The sequence below is a fragment of the Homalodisca vitripennis genome, chromosome 8, assembly GCF_021130785.1.
Source record: "Homalodisca vitripennis isolate AUS2020 chromosome 8, UT_GWSS_2.1, whole genome shotgun sequence".
In the NCBI taxonomy this organism is placed as follows: Eukaryota; Metazoa; Arthropoda; class Insecta; order Hemiptera; family Cicadellidae; genus Homalodisca; species Homalodisca vitripennis.
Genome location: NC_060214.1, coordinates 66,894,300 through 66,920,899, shown reverse-complemented (window position 1 = coordinate 66,920,899; position 26,600 = coordinate 66,894,300). Strand labels below are relative to the sequence as shown.

The 26,600-nt window shown below is 37.7% G+C and overlaps 1 protein-coding gene across 1 annotated transcript in view; it reads left to right on the top strand.

Moving 5' to 3' along the window:
• The first annotated feature begins 951 nt into the window (after positions 1-951).
• The window catches only part of LOC124368209 (GATOR complex protein Iml1-like), a 105,748-nt gene continuing 80,099 nt past the window's right edge, over positions 952-26,600 (top strand). Inside the window, exons 1-6 of the mRNA XM_046825484.1 lie at positions 952-1,303; positions 16,415-16,552; positions 18,094-18,263; positions 19,496-19,621; positions 23,295-23,435; positions 24,674-24,816. Coding sequence (XP_046681440.1) covers positions 1,261-1,303; positions 16,415-16,552; positions 18,094-18,263; positions 19,496-19,621; positions 23,295-23,435; positions 24,674-24,816 — 761 coding nt within the window. The 5' untranslated portion in view covers positions 952-1,260. The remainder of the gene's footprint in view (positions 1,304-16,414; positions 16,553-18,093; positions 18,264-19,495; positions 19,622-23,294; positions 23,436-24,673; positions 24,817-26,600) is intronic.

The window sequence follows — 26,600 nt, the reverse complement described above, 5'->3', positions numbered from 1 at the left end:
TACTGAGAATCAGCTGATGTACAATGTGGTAATGCCGCAAACTGAGGGTACTAGTGTAGTGCGGCACCTGCCCATACGGCCAGGCTTTCAAAAAGCCTACTTTAAAATTTTGGGGGACCAAGCAAATTTTGTGAACGAATTCAAGCAATTAATAGTTGAGGTTTAATAGTTACGTAACACCACACATCGTTCAACCCTCCCCCGTAATGGTACGTAACGCTGCCGAAAAACCCCCTTCCCACTAGGGGCGTTACGTAAATTATGGACGGTCCCTAAATGATATATGAATCTCGTGTGTATCTGATTAAATCAATTTTTATATGGTGTTAAATAGTTGTAATTACAGTGGTTGAGGGGATGTAACAAGAAGAGTGTCAAATTTAGGGATCCCGCAGTAAGTTTGCAGCAGACTCCGCATAAGCTAACACCTGTTCTGGTCATGGATGAAAATTATTCATTCTTACTGTACACAATCTGGATATAATAAAAAAGAAGAACGCTGTTAGCCGTTACATATATTCTCTCAGACAGAAATCTCACAGAATCATTGTTCACAACCATCCAGGAATTACTATTCGCAAGACAACGTACCACTACTTAGTGATTAATACTTTTGACTGTTCATTTTCAATACTGTCCTTATAGGCCAGTGACTAGTGAATAATAATGATAACAGGTCCTACCTATTTACTAACCTCAGTAAAACGAATTACGATATGTCTAGGTTTGGATTATCTCTGTTGAAGTTTGTTCAAAAATATCTTGGGAGTATGAAGAAAGGTAAAGGGAATGAACTAAAGGAAAATTCCGCGTTTGACTGGACAGAAACAAATTGAGAGTCTTTGCCATCGACTATTCTAAAACATCGATCTATTATATCGAATATTTCATAACATCGATATGCGATAATCATACAAAAAGGCTGCCAAATTGTTGACTAAAGAAAAAAAAACTAACAGGCAGCAGCAGAAACAGCGAACGTTATTGATAATAGCTAGTGAACTTGTATCACTCCTTATCTTCTCTTAATCTTAATTCTTAATATTCTGAAATTGAACTCTGTTCAAGTTTCAGTCTCCACTTTGATTCTCCGGCCTCCGCTCCGGAGCTCACGATGAGCTCTGAGATGGAGGAGTTTTCTTGTTTGTGGTTATGGCTTTCTGTGTAAAAATGCTATGTTTATTTGGTTTTACAAACAAAACAACTTATTTGTTGTGACAGCTAATTTAGTGACTTTTTAGGGAATCAATTTAGATCACCATGAAAGTTTGTAAATTAATCGTCCACACTAAAACTTTTAGTGGTAAGTTAGTTATGGGAACACCTACACTATGTATTGAATCCATTTTTAATTACTTAATACATCGTTGGTTAATTAGACTTGTACTATGTAGCATAATATATATGATTTTCAGTATTAAATTTAATTAGAGAGTTTTGTGAAGTTTATGAAAAGAATTTTGTGAGCAAACTGCAACTTTTTCTTGAAATTACATGCTAGGACTGGTATTGTACAATAGCTGTGCACTGTCATGCTAGAACTGGTACTGTAGAATTGCAATGCATTGTTAATTTAATTTAATTCTTTAAATTTAATTTAAATTTTTCAATTTAATTTAAAATTTTTAATTTAATCTCAATTGTTTATTTACTTGGACCTTAATGGCAAATAGGTAACTTCATCTCCACAACTCGAATTTTATGTGGGCTGTCCATTTTGCAGAATGGGCACTTCAATCCGATTTGGATGAAGTTTGGTAATCACCTTTGTATAGTTTCCTACATACAGTACAAAAATTTGTTTACCATAAATATGGGTTTTCCAATAAAATAAATTCAAATCCTGCAGGTTGGAACGAATCTGCAAACTGTTTACTTGGACTAATTCGATTTTGATGAAAGTTAATAATCACCTTTGTATGCACCCCTTATGTCTACATTAATAAATTCAACTTCGCAGGTCTAAATAGGCCTATGTGTTTTCCATGTAAAACACCTAGTGCTACAAATTGGAACAAAATTTTGCAGACAGGTTCTTACACTTGAATCAAAAAGTGTAGATATCAGAGTTTAAAAGTGATATTGTTTTATAGTGTATTATTTGAGAATTTTAGAATTATATGAAAACTTAAATGAAATCACCATGTTAAATTTTATTTTTGACCGATTGGTTAACAAAATTCAGCATTGGTCTCTTCATGGAGCTTTTCAGTCATTATCTTGGGTTTAAGTTTGTAAACCACTATTTAAAACATCTTGGTAATTCTAAGCAATATATGGGTCAACCTCGATTTTTCTCATATTACAATATAATGTTCCAATAGTCAATTAGAAAAGGAAATGACTAGAATTTCTTGCCGGAAAGCAGTTATAGGGAGCAGGTAACTCATATTACATTATAATGTTCCAATAGTCAATTAGAAAAGGAAATGACTAGAATTTCTTGCTGGAAAGCAGTTATAGGGAGCAGGTAACCGCGAGAATTACCTATTAGTGATCAGGGGCACTGACGTGATCTGGGCTTCAAATTTGGAACTACTCGAGTTAATTTTTTTTCTAAAAGAGCAAGCAGCGCGAAGCGCTGCGCAGCGGGCAAGCATCGTGCGTGATCTTCGTCTATACTGAATTGATTCAGGCCAAAGGAATGACACAGATTACTTTACCAGAGTTTTACGGAGATTTTGTATTGGGCGGATTATATTGGTTTACTTTGCTTTCCAGCATGTAATTATGTGTTTAAAATTGTTTTACATACATTACCTACATTATATTGTAATATGTAATAACAATTTATCAAAAATTTTTAATAAAAAAAAGGATCATGCACGATGCCTGCCCGCTGCTCAGCGCTTCGCGCTGCTTGCTCTTTTAGAAAAAAAATTAACTCGAGTAGTTCCAAATTTGAAGCCCAGATCACGTCAGTGCCCCTGATCACTAATAGGTAACTCTAAGCAATATATGACCGTCTGGCAGTTGCCTGCTCCCTATAACTGCTTTCCGGCAAGAAATTCTAGTCATTTCCTTTTCTAATTGACTTGAGCCGGGGCTCAGTTTGGGCAATTTATTTTTTGTCTATTATTTTCCCACCTCGGCCACTCTTGTCAGTCGGTGGGGGAGTCACTCCGTCAAGTATTGATTTTCTGCCTGGTTGGACTGATTGGTTGAGGTCAGCTGGTTGACCTTGACTAGTTTACCGACCAGCTGTTCACCGGCACCGGCACCGGCTACTGTTCGGAGCGGTCAGACTGTTCGGAGACACGTTCGGAGAAGCTACTGCGTTTGCTGTCTGTTCGCTGCTCGTCCCGTTCCACATGGCTGGCTAATTCTCCGACTTTCGGCAGGTAAATGTTCTTTTGCACTCTCTTAACTTATTTAGTTGGCGGTTTTTCTCTCCCACCCAGACATATATTATCGTAGATTAGTTATAAGTAGTTTATATATATTATTTTGTAACTTGTGTTCCTCGTGTACGTGTTCGTGTCGCTAAGTGTTCGTTCCTGTCTTCGTACGTTCTAAATTTGTTAATTTATTTACTATGCTAGTTAAGTTTTTATTTTGCTCTAGCGCTTTCTTACTGATCCGTTCGGCGAACGGAAATTATTTATTCCGTGTACACACTTTGTCTTTTTAGTGTAAGCGAGACGGTACAGACTTTGCAAATTTTTGTTACCTCGTGTTTTGTGTTGCGTGCAAAATTGGGTGGCAACATTCATGATTTCGATTTTATTATTTAATTATTGTTATTTGGGAAATAATGTATTGTTATTATTTGTAAATTATATAATTATTATCAGGCCTACCTTACAATTAATATTTAATAGCAAAATGTAAATTATTATAATATAATGGTTAAAATCCAGCGAATTATAGTTACAAGTAAATGTTATCACGCTTAATCATTTAGTATGGCTGTCCTAGCCTATGTAATATTTAATATTGTCACCAAGTAGTGCATCTTAAAATACTTGGTGTCTTGAGTTATTTTTAGGAAATAGTCTTTGATACTTAAAAGGTACTGTTAGTTACAGATTGTTATTTTTTTAATTGTTAAATTTAAATATTTTATTATACTTTGTGGCAAACATAATTAAGTTTTTATTATTTCTCGGGTTGTAGTAAAGTTGATCTGAATTTCTACTGGTTATGTTGGGATTCTACAGGGTCCCCGTGAGTGTCGTCAGCGGGACTGGTGCGGCGAGTCTGCCCAATGAAACCACTGAAACCAAAACTGAATGCCCCGCGCCCTGCCAGTGCTCCTGTACCGGCATCCAACCGGAGTGCATGTGCTCATATTCATTTCACCTGGAACAAGGTTGGATCCAAAATGTTTTTTTACTTTTCTAATACTGAACTTGCGAGGATTGGGGTGCAGCGAGCGCTGCCAGATATTAGATCTGGAGGAGGGCCAGTGTTAAGAGTAGTGTGTATTTAGTTTAGTTACATGAACTGAAGGGGAGGATTTCATCTTTAATTCGGATTCGTGGAGGCAACTAAGCCCCCGCCTCCTTCGAAAATCGGCTTTAAATATTTTTTTTTATTTTTTGGCTACAAACCTGAAACCAAATTACTTTTTAAAAATAGTGGGCCTAGAAATTCTACAACCTTTTCCCTCCCCTCAGTTCATAACACTTACCTGTTAAAGATAATTTTTCCTACATGCCGTACCTGATATTATGTTATTTAGTATATTATATTATTTATTTATTATGTTATTGTTTCTATTTATTATGTTATTGTCTTTATTGGAATTCTATTGATTGTTGTTATTTAGTTATTAAGTTACGCGGTGCACCGTGGTGCTGAAGTAATTGTATTTTGCATGGAAATGTTTGCCACCTATTAATTATATATCATTTACTCGAAATCTTGTCTCTCTTTGTCTCTCTTCCCACTAGTGGCATGTGATTATTTTTTTTTATGATTTGCTCCGAGTTTGGGAGGGGCACGCTTCCGAGGCCTCCTGTATTTTTCACTAACTCGGAACAAAATGGTAGCAGAGCGTGGTTACGTGTTTTTACCCTCTGCGGGCCCGGGGTTTTTGTTTTGCCACTGGTGGTGAGAGGCACGAGTTGAAGTTGTTAGTTGACTTCCTGCGCCTGTGCCGTCTCGCTGTGCTATTTTCCGCCGATCTACAGGAAGTGTGTAAACTTGTTTATTATTTTCGGATTCTTGTTACTTGTGTGTTTTTGTTATACATTGTCATCGTTGTTTTTTTTTCTGGTTTTGTTCTGGTACGGCGTAGTGTTTTGCTGTGGTATTTTGGATTCGCTGACGTGTTTCGTGGACGGCAGGAATTCTGGGGACCCTGCTGAGAGTGTTGTCTCACTAAGTTATTCACTTGTCGCCTTAGTTATTGCTTTGTTAGTCGTTGACTTCGAGTCAGTGTGTTGTTTGTTAGTTTTTTGTTACTCTTTGTTATCATGCCTGTCTCTCTGGTGCCTGAATACTTGCTGAAGGAGGATCTCCATTTTGAGTTGTTGGCTCGTGGGCTTAATCCGGGTTCCGACTGCGAGTCCATGCGGAAGCAACTGCGTGATAATATGGAACTGGACACGACCTGGCCTAGAGATTTGACGTTCCAGAAGCAGAGGCCTATTTTGGAGGCTAAGTTGGAGACTTTTGAAAATAGTCAGGAGGACTGGTTGGAGTCGCCGCCTACTGGCCGAGAGAGGGCTAGGTATTTGTCCCGGCTTACCCATCTACATATGAGGCTGTCGCTACTTAGATCCAAGCTTACCAGTTCTGGTGATAGGGAGTGGTTGGAGGAACGCATCACCTTGGTGGACAGCCTGCTGACTGTACTCGAGAGGGACGAGGGAGCAAAGGCTCCTGAAAAAACCTTGTCTGCGGTTGACTCTGCTGCGGCTGTTAAGGGTGAATGCCGGATCCCTAGGTCAGTTGTTGCAGACTTTGATGTGGGCGTGGCGTCGGGGGTGTCTGGTGTGGACGGGACCCTGCCTGCTGGATCTGGAGGACTGGGAGCTGTGATGACGGGATCCTTTGTTCAGTATCACAAGCTCCCAAACCCACTTACCCCGTTGCTGCAGCGACTACCTACGGTGGATGGTCTAGATACTGAAGCCTTGCTGCGGTTTCTTTCTGAGATCCTGCGACTGCATGACTTGCCTGGTCTTCAGGGAGCGAGCTTCCTGCATGTCATCTCTCCGTTTTGTAGGCCACCTTTGGGTGACTGTCTGGTTCGAGTTCTCCAGAGGGGTGGTACCCTGGATGATTTTCATAGGGAGGCATTGGATTTCTTTGTTCCTGGTCAGTTGAGGGAGCGTCTCCGTGTGGAGAAATTCTTTAGGCCTCAGGGCAACGGAGAGAGTTTGGCTAAGTTTGTGGCCGAGGTGAGGGACACTGATAGGGTGTTAAGGCTCAATATCCCCGAAAGTACTGTGGTCACCACCATTCTTGAGGGTCTCAATCCTGAAGAGAGGTCCCGTCTAGTTTTTGCTGGTCGCCCTTCCACCTTTTCTGAACTGGACCGTCTGTGCATTGCTTCGCGCAGCGTGCAGTTTGCTGACCGGCAGAGGGCGGAGAGGAACAATCATCGTTCCATCCAGCCCTCCAGGGCTGTCACGGCCGTACAGAATCCCGTGGATGGGCCACATCACTCTGGTGGGCTTCATCCACCCATCTGCTATGCCTGTGGTGAACGAGGTCATACTCGTCGGGAGTGTCCTAGGAGATATCGCACTGGTCCAAAAAACTAGATCAAAGGGGGGTTTTCTCTGAAGTTCCCCCGAGGTCTAAGAAAAAATTTCAAAACAATAGTACCTGTGCGAAAAATTTGATTAATAGTTTGGACACTACGAGCCTAGCGGAAAAGGGAAACCTACGGCTTAGGACAGCATCTTCGGTGTGCCCTTATATCAATATCTTAGTGGGAGACTCAGTGCATAAGGCCCTAGTTGATTCCGGGTCAGCCTGTAGCCTCATCTCTTCCCGTCTTTTTGAAGCCATTTCAAGGTTAGGTTTGGTGAAGCACACCGAGGAGTCTTCTTTAACTTGCTGGACTGCTTCTAATTCCCCTCTTCCAATTTCGAAGAAGGCTTCAATCAAGTTTAAGGTTGAATATTTTTCATGGGTGTGGAGCTTCCTTGTGGCCCAGGACCTGAGTATGGATTGTATTTTGGGGGCGGATTTTATTCAAAAGACTGGTTTGGTGCTGGATCTTCAGGCGGGCCAGTCTTATTTCAAATTCAATCGGCGAGTGTCAGTCCCCTTTTCTGAGAATTTCAAATCGACATCGCAGGTTGGTGAGGTGGAGTGTGAGGAAGGTTCTGCCCCTGGGGACCCGTTCGGTCACTTGGATGAGGAGCAAGCTGGGGTTCTCCGTGAGCTTTGCTCAAGATTTCCGGATGTCCTCACACCCAAGCTCGGTTCTACCCATCTTATTGAATATGAAATTCGTCTGACTGACACTCAGCCAGTACGCTCCCACCCATACAAGTTGGCTCCTCCAAAGATGGAGGTTATGCGTGGTATCATCAAGGATCTCTTGGATCAAGGAGTTATTGAGCCTTCAAACTCATCGTATGCCAGTCCAGCGTTCTTGGTTCCAAAGCCGAATGGAAAAAATCGTATGGTGGTCGACCTAAGAAAACTTAATGCCAAGATTGAAATAGACTCAGTGCCTCTCCCCGATCTCCATTCTGCTTTTGATTGGTTCGGTGAGGCCAAATTTTTCACTATATTTGATTTGAACCAAGCCTATCATCAGATTCCGTTGAAGAAGGAATCACGTCCTCTCACGGCCTTCTGTGTTCCGTGGAATTTGTATCAGTACCGATCTGTGCCGATGGGGCTAGCTGTGGGGGCCCAAACGTTAACTAGGTTGCTTGACTCCATCTTCCACGATGTGAAGTTCAGGTATGTCTTTAATTATCTTGATGATCTTCTGGTCTACAGTGAGTCTTTCACGGAACACGTTAAACATCTTGAGGAGGTCTTGGTTAGGTTGGGTAGGGCTGGCCTTACCGTCAATCCGGAGAAGGTGTCTTACGCCAAGTCTGAAATATCGTTTCTCGGTCACCTCGTGTCGTCTAGGGGTGTATCTATAGATCCTGCCAGGACCCAAGGCATTCGGGATTTTCCTCCTCCGAAGGATGCCAAGGGTGTTGCCAGATTCATCGGCATGGTTAATTTCTACCGTAGGTTTATTCCTGACTTTGCCGAGGTGGCCGCCCCTCTGAACGCTTTAAGAAGGAAAGACGCAAAGTTCGTTTGGGGTGAAGATCAAGAACGTGCTTTTCAACTGCTTAGGGAGGCCATTATCCAACCTCCTGTGCTGCGAATACCGGACTTTAGTAGGCCCTTCATCTTGCAGACTGACTCCTCATCCTGTGCTGTAGGAGCTGTGCTTTCTCAAGAATTCGACGGCGCTCGGCAACCTATCGCTTTTGCATCTAGGACTTTGACCCTTCAGGAAAAGAAATCTTCTATTTATGAGCTGGAGTGTCTGGCGGTCGTTTTCGGCATGGATAAGTTTCGGAGGTTCCTAGAGCATTCCGAATTTCTGCTGGAAACTGACAATCAGGCTCTTTCCTGGCTATTGGCCCATCCTCGACAACTCGGGAAGATTGGTCGCTGGGTTGTCAAAATTGCGGCCTTTAAATTCAGGGTGCAGCACATTCGCGGCACCCAAAACGTCGTCGCCGATGCTCTTTCTAGAATGTATCATCTACCCAGCGATCCTGTTGATTCTCAAGCACCGTTGTGTGGGACTGTGATGTTGGATTTCCCTGCTGCCTTTGAGAGTTTTGGCTTTCACCAACTTCAAGACCCCGAGTTGTCAAACATCATTGGTGAGCTCCAGGAGGGAGAAGCCCACTCTCCTTACTTCTTGTCCAAGGGTGTCCTCTGCTGTCGTGCCCGACGCGGAGGTGGTCCCAAGATTGTTCTGCCGAGTGCCCTCATACCGATGGTCTTTTCCTACTTTCATGTTTCTCCCGTGGGCGGTCATTTAGGTATTCACAAGACCATCGCTAAAATCAGAGATAGGTTCATCTGGAAGAGTATGGACAGAGACATTGCTGGTAGAGTACGAGCTTGTCATCTTTGCTCGGTCAGTAAACCAGCACAAAATACCAAATTAGGACTTCTTTCCTCCGAGGTGGCGGAGCGGCCTCTTGAGAAAGTGTTCATTGACTATGTGGGACCCTTTCCCCGTAGCAAGTCAGGGAACACCTCCCTGCTTGTTGCTGTGGATGCTTTCTCTAAGTTTTGCTGGTTGATTCCTCTTAGGAGTGCCACGGCGTCGCTCACCGTCAAGGCACTCAAGTCCCGCCTTCTACAGAATTTTGGAGTGCCCGCCACCTTCGTCTCGGATAACGGCACACAATTCGTGTCGAGGGAGTTTCATCGCTTCTGTTTTGGGCATGGAATCAAACATGTTACTACATCTCCTTACTACCCCCAGCCTTCTCATGCTGAGCGGTTCAACCGCAATCTCAGAGCCGCCCTCATCGCTTATCACGCTGAGAAACAAACTACCTGGGATGAAAACCTGAGCTGGCTTCAGTTAGCCTTCAATTCTGCTCTTCACGAAAGTCATGATTCCACGCCTTTTCAGGTCATGTTTAGTCGTCCTCCTTCTGATCCCTTGTCTAATCTCTGGAGTCTGGATAGTCTTCTACCAGTACCTGGTACTCCCAATGTAAGTGACACTTGGGAAGCAGTCAGGGTTAAGCTCCTACAGTCTAGGGAAAGGGTGAGGAGGAAATTCAATAAGGGACGTATTGCTAACCCCTTCCAGGTGGGGGATCTTGTCTTTTGTAAGGCCCATCCGGTCAGTTCGGCCGTGGATAAACGGGCAGCCAAACTTTGCTATCGGTGGACAGGTCCCCACCGGATTCTTCGTTTTCTCTCCCCAGTTACTGCTGAGTTGGTTGATCCCGTATCGGGGAGGTTGTGGCGGAAGGCCCATGTTTCTCATCTGAAGGCCTTCCGTGGTGATACCTCTGGTCATGCTCTGGATACTGGTGCGGCTGCGGGGGTGTCCGGGGACTGATCACCCCTGGTTTTCTCTGTGGTGTCGTTTTACTCTCTTTCTGTTTTCTTCTTTCTCCAAGAGAGGCGCCTCTCAAAATTTTTCAGGAGGACCGTGTTTTGTCTGCCTCCTGCTCAGGACTTCGTTTCCTGTTAGGGTTCTCGACTTCCCGTATCCTGTGCCAGAGCTTGTTGGTTCTTCTTTCAGTGGGGGAGAGGTTTTGTTTGGGGTTGCACCCTTTTTAGTGGGGGAGGTTGAGCCGGGGCTCAGTTTGGGCAATTTATTTTTTGTCTATTATTTTCCCACCTCGGCCACTCTTGTCAGTCGGTGGGGGAGTCACTCCGTCAAGTATTGATTTTCTGCCTGGTTGGACTGATTGGTTGAGGTCAGCTGGTTGACCTTGACTAGTTTACCGACCAGCTGTTCACCGGCACCGGCACCGGCTACTGTTCGGAGCGGTCAGACTGTTCGGAGACACGTTCGGAGAAGCTACTGCGTTTGCTGTCTGTTCGCTGCTCGTCCCGTTCCACATGGCTGGCTAATTCTCCGACTTTCGGCAGGTAAATGTTCTTTTGCACTCTCTTAACTTATTTAGTTGGCGGTTTTTCTCTCCCACCCAGACATATATTATCGTAGATTAGTTATAAGTAGTTTATATATATTATTTTGTAACTTGTGTTCCTCGTGTACGTGTTCGTGTCGCTAAGTGTTCGTTCCTGTCTTCGTACGTTCTAAATTTGTTAATTTATTTACTATGCTAGTTAAGTTTTTATTTTGCTCTAGCGCTTTCTTACTGATCCGTTCGGCGAACGGAAATTATTTATTCCGTGTACACACTTTGTCTTTTTAGTGTAAGCGAGACGGTACAGACTTTGCAAATTTTTGTTACCTCGTGTTTTGTGTTGCGTGCAAAATTGGGTGGCAACATTCATGATTTCGATTTTATTATTTAATTATTGTTATTTGGGAAATAATGTATTGTTATTATTTGTAAATTATATAATTATTATCAGGCCTACCTTACAATTAATATTTAATAGCAAAATGTAAATTATTATAATATAATGGTTAAAATCCAGCGAATTATAGTTACAAGTAAATGTTATCACGCTTAATCATTTAGTATGGCTGTCCTAGCCTATGTAATATTTAATATTGTCACCAAGTAGTGCATCTTAAAATACTTGGTGTCTTGAGTTATTTTTAGGAAATAGTCTTTGATACTTAAAAGGTACTGTTAGTTACAGATTGTTATTTTTTTAATTGTTAAATTTAAATATTTTATTATACTTTGTGGCAAACATAATTAAGTTTTTATTATTTCTCGGGTTGTAGTAAAGTTGATCTGAATTTCTACTGGTTATGTTGGGATTCTACAGGGTCCCCGTGAGTGTCGTCAGCGGGACTGGTGCGGCGAGTCTGCCCAATGAAACCACTGAAACCAAAACTGAATGCCCCGCGCCCTGCCAGTGCTCCTGTACCGGCATCCAACCGGAGTGCATGTGCTCATATTCATTTCACCTGGAACAAGGTTGGATCCAAAATGTTTTTTTACTTTTCTAATACTGAACTTGCGAGGATTGGGGTGCAGCGAGCGCTGCCAGATATTAGATCTGGAGGAGGGCCAGTGTTAAGAGTAGTGTGTATTTAGTTTAGTTACATGAACTGAAGGGGAGGATTTCATCTTTAATTCGGATTCGTGGAGGCAACTAAGCCCCCGCCTCCTTCGAAAATCGGCTTTAAATATTTTTTTTTATTTTTTGGCTACAAACCTGAAACCAAATTACTTTTTAAAAATAGTGGGCCTAGAAATTCTACAACCTTTTCCCTCCCCTCAGTTCATAACACTTACCTGTTAAAGATAATTTTTCCTACATGCCGTACCTGATATTATGTTATTTAGTATATTATATTATTTATTTATTATGTTATTGTTTCTATTTATTATGTTATTGTCTTTATTGGAATTCTATTGATTGTTGTTATTTAGTTATTAAGTTACGCGGTGCACCGTGGTGCTGAAGTAATTGTATTTTGCATGGAAATGTTTGCCACCTATTAATTATATATCATTTACTCGAAATCTTGTCTCTCTTTGTCTCTCTTCCCACTAGTGGCATGTGATTATTTTTTTTTATGATTTGCTCCGAGTTTGGGAGGGGCACGCTTCCGAGGCCTCCTGTATTTTTCACTAACTCGGAACAGACTATTGGAACAATATATTGTAATATGAGAAAAATCGAGGTTGACCCATATATTGCTTAGAATTACCAACATCTTATTTTAAATACAGATATAACTGAGCAAGTTTTGTTAATTTATTGCGGTTGGTGTTTTATAATTTGAAAATACAAACCACCAGACTGCCCATAGCGGTGTTCCTTTAGCAGTATGGCTGTCGATTCCAGTCTGCAGTATATGAAGGTGTTTTTTTTCATGAAAAACACATTTAGAATAAACCTTGGAAGTCTGTAGGCTTTTTCCAGTCAATTAAACAGTCTGCAAAATAGACAGTCCCCTATCCCATACATAAGTTTATTTCTTTTAATTAAAGTGTTTTTATTTATAGACCTAGAAACTTTATTTTTACTAAATTGTAAAATATCCAGTCGCTAATGCAACTAAAAATGAATAATGACAAAATGCAAAACAAGTTTAAGCATATATTTGGTGTCTCAGATTAGCCTATTAAAAATCTAGACTTTTTTAGCAAATGATAAAAAAAACATAAATATGAAGATATCACAAAATCAGTCACAATTAACTAACTTAAATACCTTGCTTGCCTAATACCTGACTTTGTTAATATATAGAAATTTGGTAACAAAGAATGACTGATAATAGAACTACGGAACAATAAATGATAGTAAGACAAATAAATAGTGACATAACATTAATTAAATAGTAAAAAAATTCTCATTAAGGAAAACCGCTGAAACTTTAAAAGTTCCAAATTTAGTACCTTCTCATAAATTTCTGGGAGTATTTTTTGACGAAAACCTTAGTTGGAAAGTACATTTAGAAAATGTTGTAAAAAAGATTAGGTCAATATCTTTTGTATTTTTGCATATGAGAGACTGTGTCCCCCTTGATACCATAAAAATTATTTATCATGCATACGTAGAGTCAATCCTGAGATACGGTATAGTTCTGTGGGGCCAATCCTCAAATATCAAGTATGTTTTAAATATCCAAAAAAGAATAATTTGCATAGTTACAAACTCCAACCCACGTAGTTCATGTTGAACTCATTTTGTGAATTTAAAAATTTTAACAGTAATAGGATTGTACATCCATGAAATTTTAACTTATATTCACTTTGAAAAAAATGCTTTGCCAGACCATCTCAGGTTTCAGCATAATTATAATACAAGAAATGGCCTCGTTTTAAGATATCCATCCCATCGCTTAGCTCTTTTTCAAAAAAGTCCTATATATGCGGGGTTGAAGCTGTACAATGGTTTACCTGCGGCATATAAGGAAATGAACCAAAAAGAGTTCAAAGAAAAATTGAAAAATGAACTATTGAACACAGCATTTTATTCATTACAAGAATATTTTGAAAGTGATTTGTATCTTGGTTTTTAGGATAAGTATTTTATTTTCTCTGTAATTGTAAATTGATACTAATTGACCTTATTAATTTTTTATAAGGTTTGACGATGCACCTGTTTTCTATGTGTATGTACATATTGTAAACGTCTTGTGCAAATAAAGTATGTCTATGTCTATGTCTAACATAACGGCTATATTACAATCAGGAATATAGCAGGTATTTAGTATCTCGATCATCGTTTCTTGATAATTAATCATAGTGTTCTATAAACATATTAATTAGTTCAAAATTCGCACAATTGGAGCAGTAGAAAGAAGTGAGACAAAGTTTTATTGGACAGCTCATAGTGCCGATCCAGAGATTTCAATAAACAAGATTGTAATGGATAGAAATTGATGATTTAGTTTGATGAGTTGATTTTTTTAGTGACCTTATTATACTGCTTATTATACTGTATTCGGCCTAAATCATCGTGCCATAAAAATTTAAAATAGCCTGTACAAGTAAAATAATATGATATTAAATAAATATAAGATATGAAAGATACCAAAAACAATCCACCAATGTTAGGAATTTGAAATTCCAGTTCCAGAGTTAACACAGGCTAAAACAGTAATATTTAAATACTAAATTAAGGTGGAGTTGGATTCAGCCTAATAAGATTGCTTAAAAAAATATTTTAGTTAACTGAATCAAGTTAACTTGTACTGGAAATAAATTATGGTGGTAGATGACACTGTGCAGTAGTTGGATTTTAACATATAACTTATGTTGAGTGACTTTTATGAATTATGGTCATCTTTTGAGGGCTATCGGTAAGTAAGAAACATTTTGAAGGAGTATTCCAAATGGATTCTCAGAGAGTATTGGGCTGGTGGATAAGATGCAGATATGTAAATGACTGTGGAGTCATGCTAGTAACTGAGCTAGTGGGGTACAAGGCATATATGTACTTGAGGGACAATACAGAACAATTCATGTCATCACTATCTCACAACAAGGGAGGAACAACCTACCTGTCACTGGTCATGTACTAGGGGGCCTTACAATCTCTGTATATCAGTTATACAATTCTTTCCTAGGATCTCTGTTTTTAATAGAAACATAAAAAAAAAAATTATATTCTTTTAATTTTGAAAAGAAAATTGTAATATAATATCATACCTTCTGTAATGTTTACTCCACTAAGTTGTTTTAGTTTATTAGGATTAATTCATTAATATATTAATTAATTTAAAACAAATATCAGTAGATGTGTCCTGCTGCAAAATATACATAGTATGAATAAAGAGATTGATTGATTAAGGTTATTTCAGTGGAGGATTTAATAATAATAATAACAATATTTATTGTCATATTAAGTTTTTGCACTCATCGACAAAGTCACTTTACAGCCAGTAGCGAAGTCAATATTTACATGTTTCAATACTAAAATATAAGACATACGTAAACACATCCATGAAATATAAACAATTATCGTTAGTTAGCTTTAAATATAATTATAAACTAATATGGGATATACAAAAAATCCATCTATAGAGTAAAAAGGATTGTTCAAAAGTCAATTATAAGATTTATTGCAAAACACTTTTTTAGGGTATATATTTATTAAATTACGTAATTTGTTGTAAATCTTTAGTGAAACAACCTGGTGACTATTAATAGTTTTATTTAGTCTGCAGAAATTGATTGTAGTAAGCCTACTTGCCTTACTCCTACTATTATAGCTATGATCAGCATACTTAATATTGTTAGGATATTGAAAAGTATATAAAACTAAGTCATATATGTATAAATTGAAAATATTTTGAATTTTTAAGTTTATAAATAAAGGTTTACAATGGTCCAAAAAACTCACATATGATCCTGATTTTTGTAAAATTAATATTTCATCTATCCTGTTGCAGTTTCCATAAAATATCAAACCATGTCTCAAAATTGATTGGAAATAAGAAAAATAAGCAGATCTAATATAATTTGTTTCAATACAATTAGTAAGTTTTTCAATTAGAAAAATAACCCTAGATAATTTTGAGCTAATGTAATCAATATGAGAATTCCATGTTAAATTTTTATCAAAATGAACTCGTAGAAACTTCACTTGATTTGAATATTTATCTAAATTATTATCAATACCAATAGCTCTTAAAGTAAAAATTATGTTTTGAGTTTTATCTTCATTTAAAAGAAAACTGTTTACTTTAAACCAACCCGATGCCTTATCCAAAGAACTTTGTGCCAAGATATTAAGCTCATCAATGTTTGAATTAATGTTGAGGGAAGTGGTATCATCTGCATACAAGATTGATTTACAGTCAATAAAAGCTGGAAGGTCATTTATACTAATTAAAAAGAGAAGATGACCTAAATCCGATCCTTGGGGGATATTATATTTAATTGTAACTACCTGTGACCAATAACTATTCACTAGAACCTTCTGCTTATGCTCAAAAAGATAAGATCTTAAAAATTCAAGTTGCAAATTTTGAACACCATAGTATTTAAGTTTTAACAATAATTCCGAGTGATTTACACAATCAAAGGCTTTGCTCAGGTCACAAAAGATAGCCTGAGCAAAAACTTCATTTTCAAACGCTAGTAGCACTTCCTGCACCAGCTTATCTATTGCATCTACTGTGGATTTACCTTTTCTAAATCCAAATTGAAAAATACTTAAAAGATTATTTTTCTCAAAATAGGCACTTAGCTGATCAAAAACCAAAGGCTCAAATATTTTTGATATTACAGGAATAACTGAAATGGGTTTATAACTTTCAGGTTTATCTTTAGATTCCTTTTTAAAAATTGGGCTAATTCTTGCAATATTAAATTCATCAGAAATTGATTGATTAATGTTATTTCAGTGGAGGACTTAATCATTAACCCCAAAGACTTTCCAACATTACGCAAGGGGGATATTGTTGAGATTTACCACCCAGAAGATGAGTTCAGCCGACTGTTATTACAGATCAACTCGTTCAAAGAAGATCTCCAAGGACGAGGTACGCTCTCTTTCTTTAGACTGTGATTTTCTTGTGGTTGACATTTTAAGTTACAAAGCAAGGCTCTAAGGATTTTGCTGTTCTTTATCCTCTGGCTTGAGACACCAATATAATAAGTAGTGTCTGCACAAATAATAGCACAATTAATAGTAATTAGTGGGTTAATATATCCATAAAAGGATCATGAAATTTTGATTTTACGAATGATTTGGCTTGTAGCAGGATGTGTCAGTAAAATTTCCAAACTATAATGTAAACAATCCAATCCGATAAGCAAATTTTAGTGTTTACTTTAAAACATATTTATATTAATAACCTAAGAGGTAACCAATAAAATAGAGTCTTGGTTGCAAACACAAAGTATTCCTTGGACAAGTAGCTTTCTTTTACAAAACTGGCATTGGTTGCTTAACCCTCCAAGTGCGGGCTATATTCACCTGTAGTGCTATAATTTTTGTTAAACGATGTGCAAGCGTATGTGGAAAGTATATAATAACTACATAAAAATTAACAAAGTGTATGACATATATATATATATTTTTCAGCAAGAGCTACAGAATAGAAAAATGTTAACTACAATTACTTACCGTTGTATGTTGAAAACTTATAAACTATATTTTAGAGAAGAAAAAAAAATTGTGTTTACTTTTTTCACATTTTCGCTTAGCACTTCACTTAAAAGCACTGAAAAAAACTAAAAATATAAAAATGAAGACAAGCTTATTAAAAATAAAATCTACATATGTAACTTGAACATTTACTTTGTAGAAAAAAGGACAGGAACACAAAATGTGTTGTTTGTGTCCTCTGTAAAACCCTAAAAATCAGGCAGATTTAAACAATTACTTCAATAGGAAAGTTTTATAGCACCCAAAAGAGTCCTTGTTGGTATATATTTTACATATTTTTTACCTGTAAAATAGCTAAAAATCTAAAATAAACTTAAACAAAAGCCCAAACTAGTTTGGTTGTCATCAACAACAAAATAACTCGCATAAAGAGTGACTCGCATAACGAATAACAATTCTAGTTGATATTACGCATAGCTAAAATCATCTGTAGTCTAGTGACAGCATTTAGAAAAAGATAAAGACGGCATGGGAATGAATTAATAGTGCTATTTTTCTACTTTATTACTAAGTAACATACATTGCAAAATGTAAACATTTATGGATGTTATGCCGTTTGCCGTAAATATTGATCCAATCATGTAGTACAATGTTAGCACTTGGAGGGTGAATTATGATTTTACTAAAGATCTTCCTTTTTTCGTAATATATGTTTAATTATGTACATAATGGAAACTGCATCAATTGCTCTGGAGACCAAAATACGGAATTAGTATCTCAGCAATCTTTTTGTTACCAGAGTAGAAGTCAAGTTTTCTTATCAGCTGTAAAAATGGTATAACTTTTTGTTTATTAAAAAACTAATATCATTTTTTAGAAATCAAATCATTTGTGGTAATTTTCTATTTTGGTATGGAGGATTTGTCACTTTTTAAAGGACATTATGGATAACATTGGTTATATGATGTTCAGAGACTATCAGCGTGGAGCAGTCGATTGCGACTACATTCCAGTTGCGTACTTACGCAGACGTGATTGTGACTAAAGTGGATCCTGTGAAGGTCGCTCTGGACTCTGTAGAGCTCACCTTCAAGGACCAGTATATGGGTCGCAGTGAGATGTGGAGACTTAAAAGCAACATGGTCAGTGTCAAATAAGAATTTTAATTTTAATAAGAGCACACTTTGTAATCCGCATATCAATAATTTAAATTCTTAGATAAATAAAATTGGATTTTTTCTGTTAGAACTTGCATATATATATTTCAATATACTTCACCTCAACAATTAAAAGCATTGAGAAATAATCTTTGTAATATAAGAACAATCAAATTTCTCAAATCAATGTAAGAGAGGAATCCTCTGAAATTTGAAGGGATGTTCATGTTGTCATCGGCATCCTTTCACCTGTGTCCTGATGTTTATTCTAATGGCTTAGTGTTGAACTAGAACCTATTGAAAAGATAGGATTATGGATGTTTTGCCTTTGTAATATGTAACAAAAATAGAACACCTCCAGTCTCTCACCTACTCCGGTGTTGTGCAGTGACTTTGTTTTTGCATCTTCTGACCGTTTTGGACTTTCAGATAAACGCTTAGTTTTGAAACCAACAGCTTGTTCTGTTCTAAAGTTTGACTATGGCGAGATACTAGCTATATGTTGATTAGGTTTTCATTTTTTGTGCTTGTTCACACTTGTGTTTTAAGGTTCTTTGACATCTGAAGAAGAGTATAGATTCCAAACCTTGATACATAGTGCAACATGTAACAAGTTGTCAAAATCTTTTTTAATTTATGACTATCAATCATCAATAATGAACTGAATTGGGTTCATTGACTAATCAATTATGACATTGACTATCAATGTCTAAACAGGTGCCATCACACTTGAACTTCTTATTGTGAGCTTCTATAATAATTAAAGTTTACTACTACCACAGTGGCACCTTACCAATATTAATCTCAGTGTTGAAAATTATTCAATAATTTTTTTGTTGCCAGTGAGAGTCAAATTTATGAATTTTCCCAAAACCACAAGCTCACATTTTTTTACCAGCAGAGATTTTGAATTCAGTGAATCAGTAATTTTGATATAATACTCATACAGGAATTTTATTGGGTAGCTGGTTTGCATTTACACAACCTTTGACAGAACATGTATGTGACAAAAGAGAAGTTTTCAATGATTCTAACTGAAATGGCAGGTATGTAAAGTTTTTATATGTGTTAGATTTGTAAGAACAATGTATAAGAGTGATTCACACCAAACATTTTGGATACCAAGAGTAAAAGAGGTAAGCACAAAATAGCACCTTTTACAGAAGTAATTTAGGAAGGGAAGAGGCTCTTGTGGTAAATTAAGACAACTTTTACAGGTAAACACCTGTGTCTACCTCCACAAGAAGATAGAGTTTTGTGGGGGCAGCAACCGATGTCAGGTGTACCAGATGTGGGCGTCCGGAGACAAGGTGTCTTGTGGTGTGATCAACGAGGATACCAAGGTAGGGTGAATGACATTGTATGTCAGTCGTCACAGTTGATAGTACTGAAAACGTCATCATATTACTACATAATTATAATGGTTTATTTGACAAGACAAGACAATTCTTTATTTTCACATTCATCAAGAAGGAAATGGCGTCAAATACATATTATCTTAACCTTTTTCCCAGGTTTGTTGTCATTAGCTGCCTAGGTCTTCACATTCTCTGCGAGTCGGCTCTCCAATTCAAGAATTCTTTTACTGAGTAAAAGGGTCTCTCTTAGAACCAGGAGTGCAGGCTTTTCTTCAACTTCCTTCCTTCCATTTTCTTCAGCTCATCAGGGAGATTATTGAAGAATTTTGCTCCAGCATAGGTTGGTTTTGTTTCAGAGAGAGTTAACTTGTGGATCGGCAAAGTAAAGCTATTGGCATGCCTAGTATTGTAAGAGTGAATGTCTTTGTGCTGTTGGACATTATGAGTTGTAGCTATCACAATACACTCTACAATATAAAGGCTGACTACTGTTGATAACCTCCACTCTTTGAATACCCCTCTACAAAAACACACACAGCTCTCTCTAAATCCCAAGCCGGCCATGATTCTTAGAGCCTTTTTTTGAAGAATGAGGATTCGTTGGAGATTTCTTTCAGTTGAACCACCCCAAACCGCTAAGCCACATCTCATATGGCTTTCAAACAGTATGATAGGCTGTTATTGTGGCTTTTGTCGTGCTTATAGCTTTCGTCCTTTTTATGACATAAATTGCTGAGCTAAGCTTAAGGCATAAGTTATCAATATGATTTAGCCAAGAGAGTTAGTCATCAACAATGATTCCAAGATAATTAGTTGAGCGACAGATTGAAGATTTGGTAGATCTGAAATGTCATCCTTCTTGTTCCCAAATGAAATTTGTTTCGTCTTTGATTCATTGAAAACCAGGTCATTGTTTCTACAGTAGTCCATAGCAATGTTAACAGCAATGTATGAATTTATTTCTAGACTTTCCACTGAGCTATTGGCAGTTAATAGCATAGAATCGTCAGCATATATGACTAAATTACTGTATGAATGTAAAACCTTGAAAGAAAAACATACTTATTGTATAGGCAAATAAAAAGTACACTTTTAGATTTTTAATTCAGTGGAAGCTGCAACTTGTTAAGGAAAGCAGAGAAATTAAAATTTTCCATATAACACATAATTAAACTAGGAGAAATTAGGCAACGGGGAGTAATTAAAACCCTTTTTGTGCCTGTAACTTTTGATATGGTAGTAAATGGAATGATTTAAATTCACTATGTAGACTTATTAATGTCTGCTAGGTTGCACATAGTAGATGGAGGGTTATGTAGGAGATTAAAAGGTAAACTATTAAAAGAAAAAACACTTACATTATTCGAAAATGATTGCCAGTATACAATGAATCATGGGTAATTCAAACAACGTAATCAAGAAACGTCTCTTTGGCAATCTGTCATCATCAAATTAAATAATTAGTTTATTAGTTCACTAGTAATTAGTTAATTCACTAGTGAATACTTGATATTTAAATAAAATTTGGTCTATGAAAAATGTGATTAGAAAATTTATGATCATATTTCATGATGCTTGTTAAAATATAGTTATAAGTGAGAGGAATGTTGTCTGTTCAGTTAACTCATTGTGGGTTGATATGTTTGCTCACCAGAGTCTCAGTGGGTGCGAAATAATTTGCGTGTTGGCAGCAGAAGGTACTGACCTGTCACATTGTACCAATCGGTGATTATATCCAACTATATATTTAAAAAAGTTATACAATATATTATTTCATGAACTATTATAATATTTCATATTGAGAGGGTAATTCGGAAAGTAAGGTCCGTTTTTTTATTTAAAAAAAACCACAACAGACTTTTTTAAAAAAACTTGTTTTATTTAATTCCTGACATCAATCACTATGTTTCTACATAATTTCCACTTCAGTTTAAACACTTGTCATAACGATCTACAAGTTTTTGAATGCCGGTGTCATAGAAGTCGCCGCCTGAGACGATAACCAGTCTTGTATTGTACTGCTTGTTTCACCTCGTCATCAGTGTCGAAGCGCTTCCCGCCTAGGAACTCTTTTAGGTAGCGAAAAACAAGTGGAAGTCGCTCGGCACCAAGTCTGGGCTGTATGGCGGGTGTTCTAGCTGTTTCCAACCAAACGATTTGATGAGATTTTGGGTTTGGTTGGCAGAGTGGGGTCTGGCATTGTCATGCAGCAACGAAACTCCAGCTCTCAATAGGCCACGTCGCTTGTTCTGTATTGCTCGTCTAAGGTTAGTCAGAGTGTTGCAATAAGTGGCCGCATTTATTGTTGTTCCTCGCTCCATGAACTCGACTACCAATATCCCACGTCTATCCCAAAACACTGTCGCCATAACCTTGCGTGTGGACAATGTTTGTTTTGCTTTCACTTTAACCGGTGATGTCGAGTGACGCCACTCCATCGACTGGCGTTTCATTTCTAGGGTTATGCGGGAAACCCATGTCTCCTCACCCATCACAATGTGGTCTAAAAGGTTATCACCTTTCTGATGATATTGGATCAAAAATTCAAGAGCAATACCCATTCTTCTTTTATTGTGTTCCTCAGTAAGCAGCCTGGGAACCCAACGTGAGCACAATTTGCAAAAATCCAAAATTTCAGAAACAATTTTAAACAATGTGGTTCTACTTACGTTTGGAAATTCTATTGCTAATGAAGGAACAGTGAATCGCCGATCTTCACGAATTTTTTCATCAACGGCTTTCACCAAATCTTCGGTGATCACTGATGGCCGACCAGATCGTGGTTTGTCATGGACATTTTCTTTGTCCATCTTTAAAAGCTCTCACCCACTTTCGCACTTTGCTGTCACTCATTGCATTTGGACCGTACACTTCACTTATCTGTCGATGAATATCCGCTGCTGAAACGTTCCTTACTGTCAAAAACCGTATCACAGATTGTATATCACATTCGGCGGGACGTTCAATAGTTTTAAACATTTTAAAAAGGCACAGACAACAGCAGACTACAACGATTTCACTGCAAATGGCGTCGTTCTGCGCATAATGCATGCCGGGAGTCAGGACGCTTGCGCATTTCGCTGCTCGCTTACTTTTGTCTGGTTAACGCGAATCGGATCTTACTTTCCGAATTACCCTCGTATATTCACTAAGGTTAAGTGGTAGAGAGGACTTTATAGTCCAAACTTCGCCTCTGATAAAGATATTTTTCATTTCACCAGTACTCTCTAAAAATAACGATCCAATTTGGACAATTGTGTTTTTGCATTTTTAACAGCATAGTTCCTAAAATACCTTATAATGCGAAACCAGTATAAAACAGCAGGTAGATCAGTTGTACTACATAGCGGAGAGTAAATTCAGCTTATTCTTTGACTTCTACATAAACAAACGTCTTTGAGTAAACTGAATAAAGATTTTTGTTAAAAACATTCAGTAATTCACACAGCCTACAAGACATTATTAGAACTATTCAAAGCAGGAGGCAAATTCAAAGCAGATCACTTTTGCGACTTGAGGTTGTCACCTTACTTGTAAGTGATCCGCAATGGGTTAATCTAAAAAAAAAATTAAAACTATATTGTAAAATCTGTAAATTTGTTAATTATCTTACTGAATGTTATATAGTATGTTCTTGTAAACCAGTGGTATTTTCCAGGTTGTGTTCCGTTCTTCCACAAGCATGGTTTACATATTCGTCCAGATGAGTTCAGAAATGTGGGAGTTTGACTTGGGTACCGATGTCTATTTTGAGAGAGCTGTCCACGGATTTTTGACTGAACTCTTTACTAAGTGGAAGGTGAGCAACATTATTTGCACAATTTATTTTTCTTACAAATATCTTGTGTGACAATGTGTTAAACGTAATATTTTGCAATTGTGGATTGAAATGGCGCATTTGAAGAGATAACCGGATTGCTAGTAACATCTTTAGGATTATTTAGGTTGGTAGTATTTTATAAGTGGCCCAGTGGTCAAAGGGTAGAGATTAACATGTAATACATTGACTGCAGTGGATGTCTCTATTTCCTAACTACTCCCTCAGGTCGGTAACTCTGTCAACAATGTATGATTGAATGTAGTACCTACAAACTGATACTGTATCAACTCTCTCTTTATTCTGTTTGACAAGATACTTGCAGAGGCCAGTGGCCCATGATAATGGGTAGAATAGTACTAAATAAGGAATTACTTTCTCCTTTAAAGCATGTTAGATATTTTTAATCATTTAATCAAATAGTAATTTTCTACAATGTTTGTAAATCATTGTATCACATGTTTCTCTATTTACAAGATCCAGCCCAACATTCACCAATAGTATTGGTTAAGAACGCTGATGGCTGAGTGGTCTAAATGTTGGATTTTGGGTCTGAGTTGAGATAGCGCAGATTCAAATCGTGTCTGTGATTATTGCATTTTTTATCAGTACCATCGACTTTGTAGTGTATCAATGTCCTCTTTATTCTGTTTGATAATATTCTTGCATTGGCCATTGGCCAATGAGGACAGGCAGAGTAAGTCTACAAAGAAAATTAGCAAAATTACTTAAAAGGCAAAACTGAATTTGTAAATTATATGAACAATTTGACAAAAAATATTATTTTGATGGTTTTATACATACCAAAACTAGGTAGAGAGATAGGAATAATTTAGTTTTCTAAGTGGGCCACCGGTGATGATTATTTACCAACTCCCAGCTGTTGTGCACCACATCAATTAAAGAGCAGTTGTAATAAATATACTTATTTACAATCCAAAAATGTCAATTTTGATTAAATTAATAAAGGATTACAAGCTTGAGTTTACAGGTAGAGCTGAAAATGACCTCCCATTCATATTTATGACACATAGTTTCTCTGACACTGTACTGTGTTTCCAGACAAATATCTGTCATTAATTAAATTTGCTCATGAATGTGAGATGTCACAAAGAACTTGTTAGAACCTGAAAGGATTAATTTATTGTGACACATTCTAGTTTTCAGTTAACATTTAAAAAGCAAATTGAGTGTAAAAATTTAATTATTTGTTGTTGCAGAAACTTGGCACTAATCACGAAGTGACGATTGTGTTGTACACTCGAGTATTTTATTTAGCCACCACAGCTGCAGAGTTCCCCAAGTACATGTTAGAGGGCATCCAACAAGACTATAAGGGCAGATTCTACGAGGACTTCTACAGGTGAGACATTCCCCAAGTACATGTTAGAGAGCCTCCAACAATACTACAGGGGCAGATTCTATGAGGACTTCTACAGGTGAGACTTTTACCAAGTACATGTTAGAGAGCCTCCAACAAGAATACAAAGGTAGATACTACGAGGACTTCTAAAGATCAGACATTCACCAAGTACATGCTAGAGAACCCCAACAATACTACTTCTACAGGTGAGACGTTCGCCAAGTACATGTTAGAGAGCCTCCAACAAGAATACAAAGGTAGATACTACGAGGACTTCTTCAGGTGAGACGTTCACCAAGTACATGTTAGAGAACCTCCAACAAGACTACAACCGCAGATACTACGAGAACTTCTACAGGTGAGACGTTCACCAAGTACATGTTAGAGAGCCTCAAACAAGAATACAAAGGTGGATACTACGAGGACTTCTAAAGATCAGACATTTACCAAGTACATGCTAGAGAACCCCAACAAGACTACATCCGCAGATACTACGAGAACTTCTACAGGTGAGACTTTCACCAAGTACATGTTAGAGAGCCTCCAACAAGAATACAAAGGTAGATACTATGAGGACTTCTTCAGGTGAGACGTTCACCAAGTACATGTTAGAGAACCTCCAACAAGACTACAACTGCAGATACTACGAGAACTTCTACAGGTGAGACGTTCGCCAAGTACATGTTAGAGAGCCTCCAACAAGAATACAAAGGTAGATACTACGAGGACTTCTTCAGGTGAGACGTTCACCAAGTACATGTTAGAGAACCTCCAACAAGACTACAACCGCAGATACTACGAGAACTTCTACAGGTGAGACGTTCACCAAGTACATGTTAGAGAGCCTCAAACAAGAATACAAAGGTAGATACTACGAGGACTTCTAAAGATCAGACATTCACCAAGTACATGCTAGAGAACCTCCAACAAGACTACAACCGCAGATACTACGGGAACTTCTACAGGTGAGACGTTCACCAAGTACATGTTAGAGAGCCTCCAACAAGAATACAAAGGCAGATACTAGAAAGGTGCTCTAACTTAATAGCATGTATTGTGGCTCTTTCACTCAGTTTCTCCTTGTTTGGTGGCAATTTAGGTACATCAAAAGCAGAGTGGCGCAGGCACAATTAATATGTATATGAAATATATCTGGTTGGAGTTCTCTGAGGTCGTAGTATTAAATAATCAATATTGCAAAGTTTATTTATAAGTTTAATTATAGCAAAAGATGGAATTCCTGTGGATTTGATGAAACAAGCTGTGGATTTCATTGTTTCGATATCATAATAAATAGATCATTTATTTGAGACTGGTTACTTACTAACTGAAATATGCAGAAATAAAACATATTTTCAAGAAAGGGAGTAAGCTCAATCCAGAAAACTTTAGGCTAGTATCATTTTTGCCTTCTTTTTCCAAAGTGTTAGAACCTGTATCTGTTTTTCCAGCTGTACTGGATTAAATGAACGTATATTATGTAGACTGTGACATTAAAGAATTTGAATAAAACCTGCAAGCACCAATTTTAAATTTTGAAAATAAAAATATGACGCCACATTTCTGCCAAGAGTAACAATTAACAAAAATATATCTCGAGGGCTGGGCCTAGTGGTTCCAATGTTCGACAGTATAAGCCATTTGTCGAGAATCAGGCACTCTTAAGATGTGCACGTCACAGAAATACAGTACTAGATGTTGAGAGAAGGTGGCCGTGATTGTGCTGTTCGGATGCATCGACTTGGCTCATGTGTTGGAGTATGAAGACCTTGCCACTTGTACCC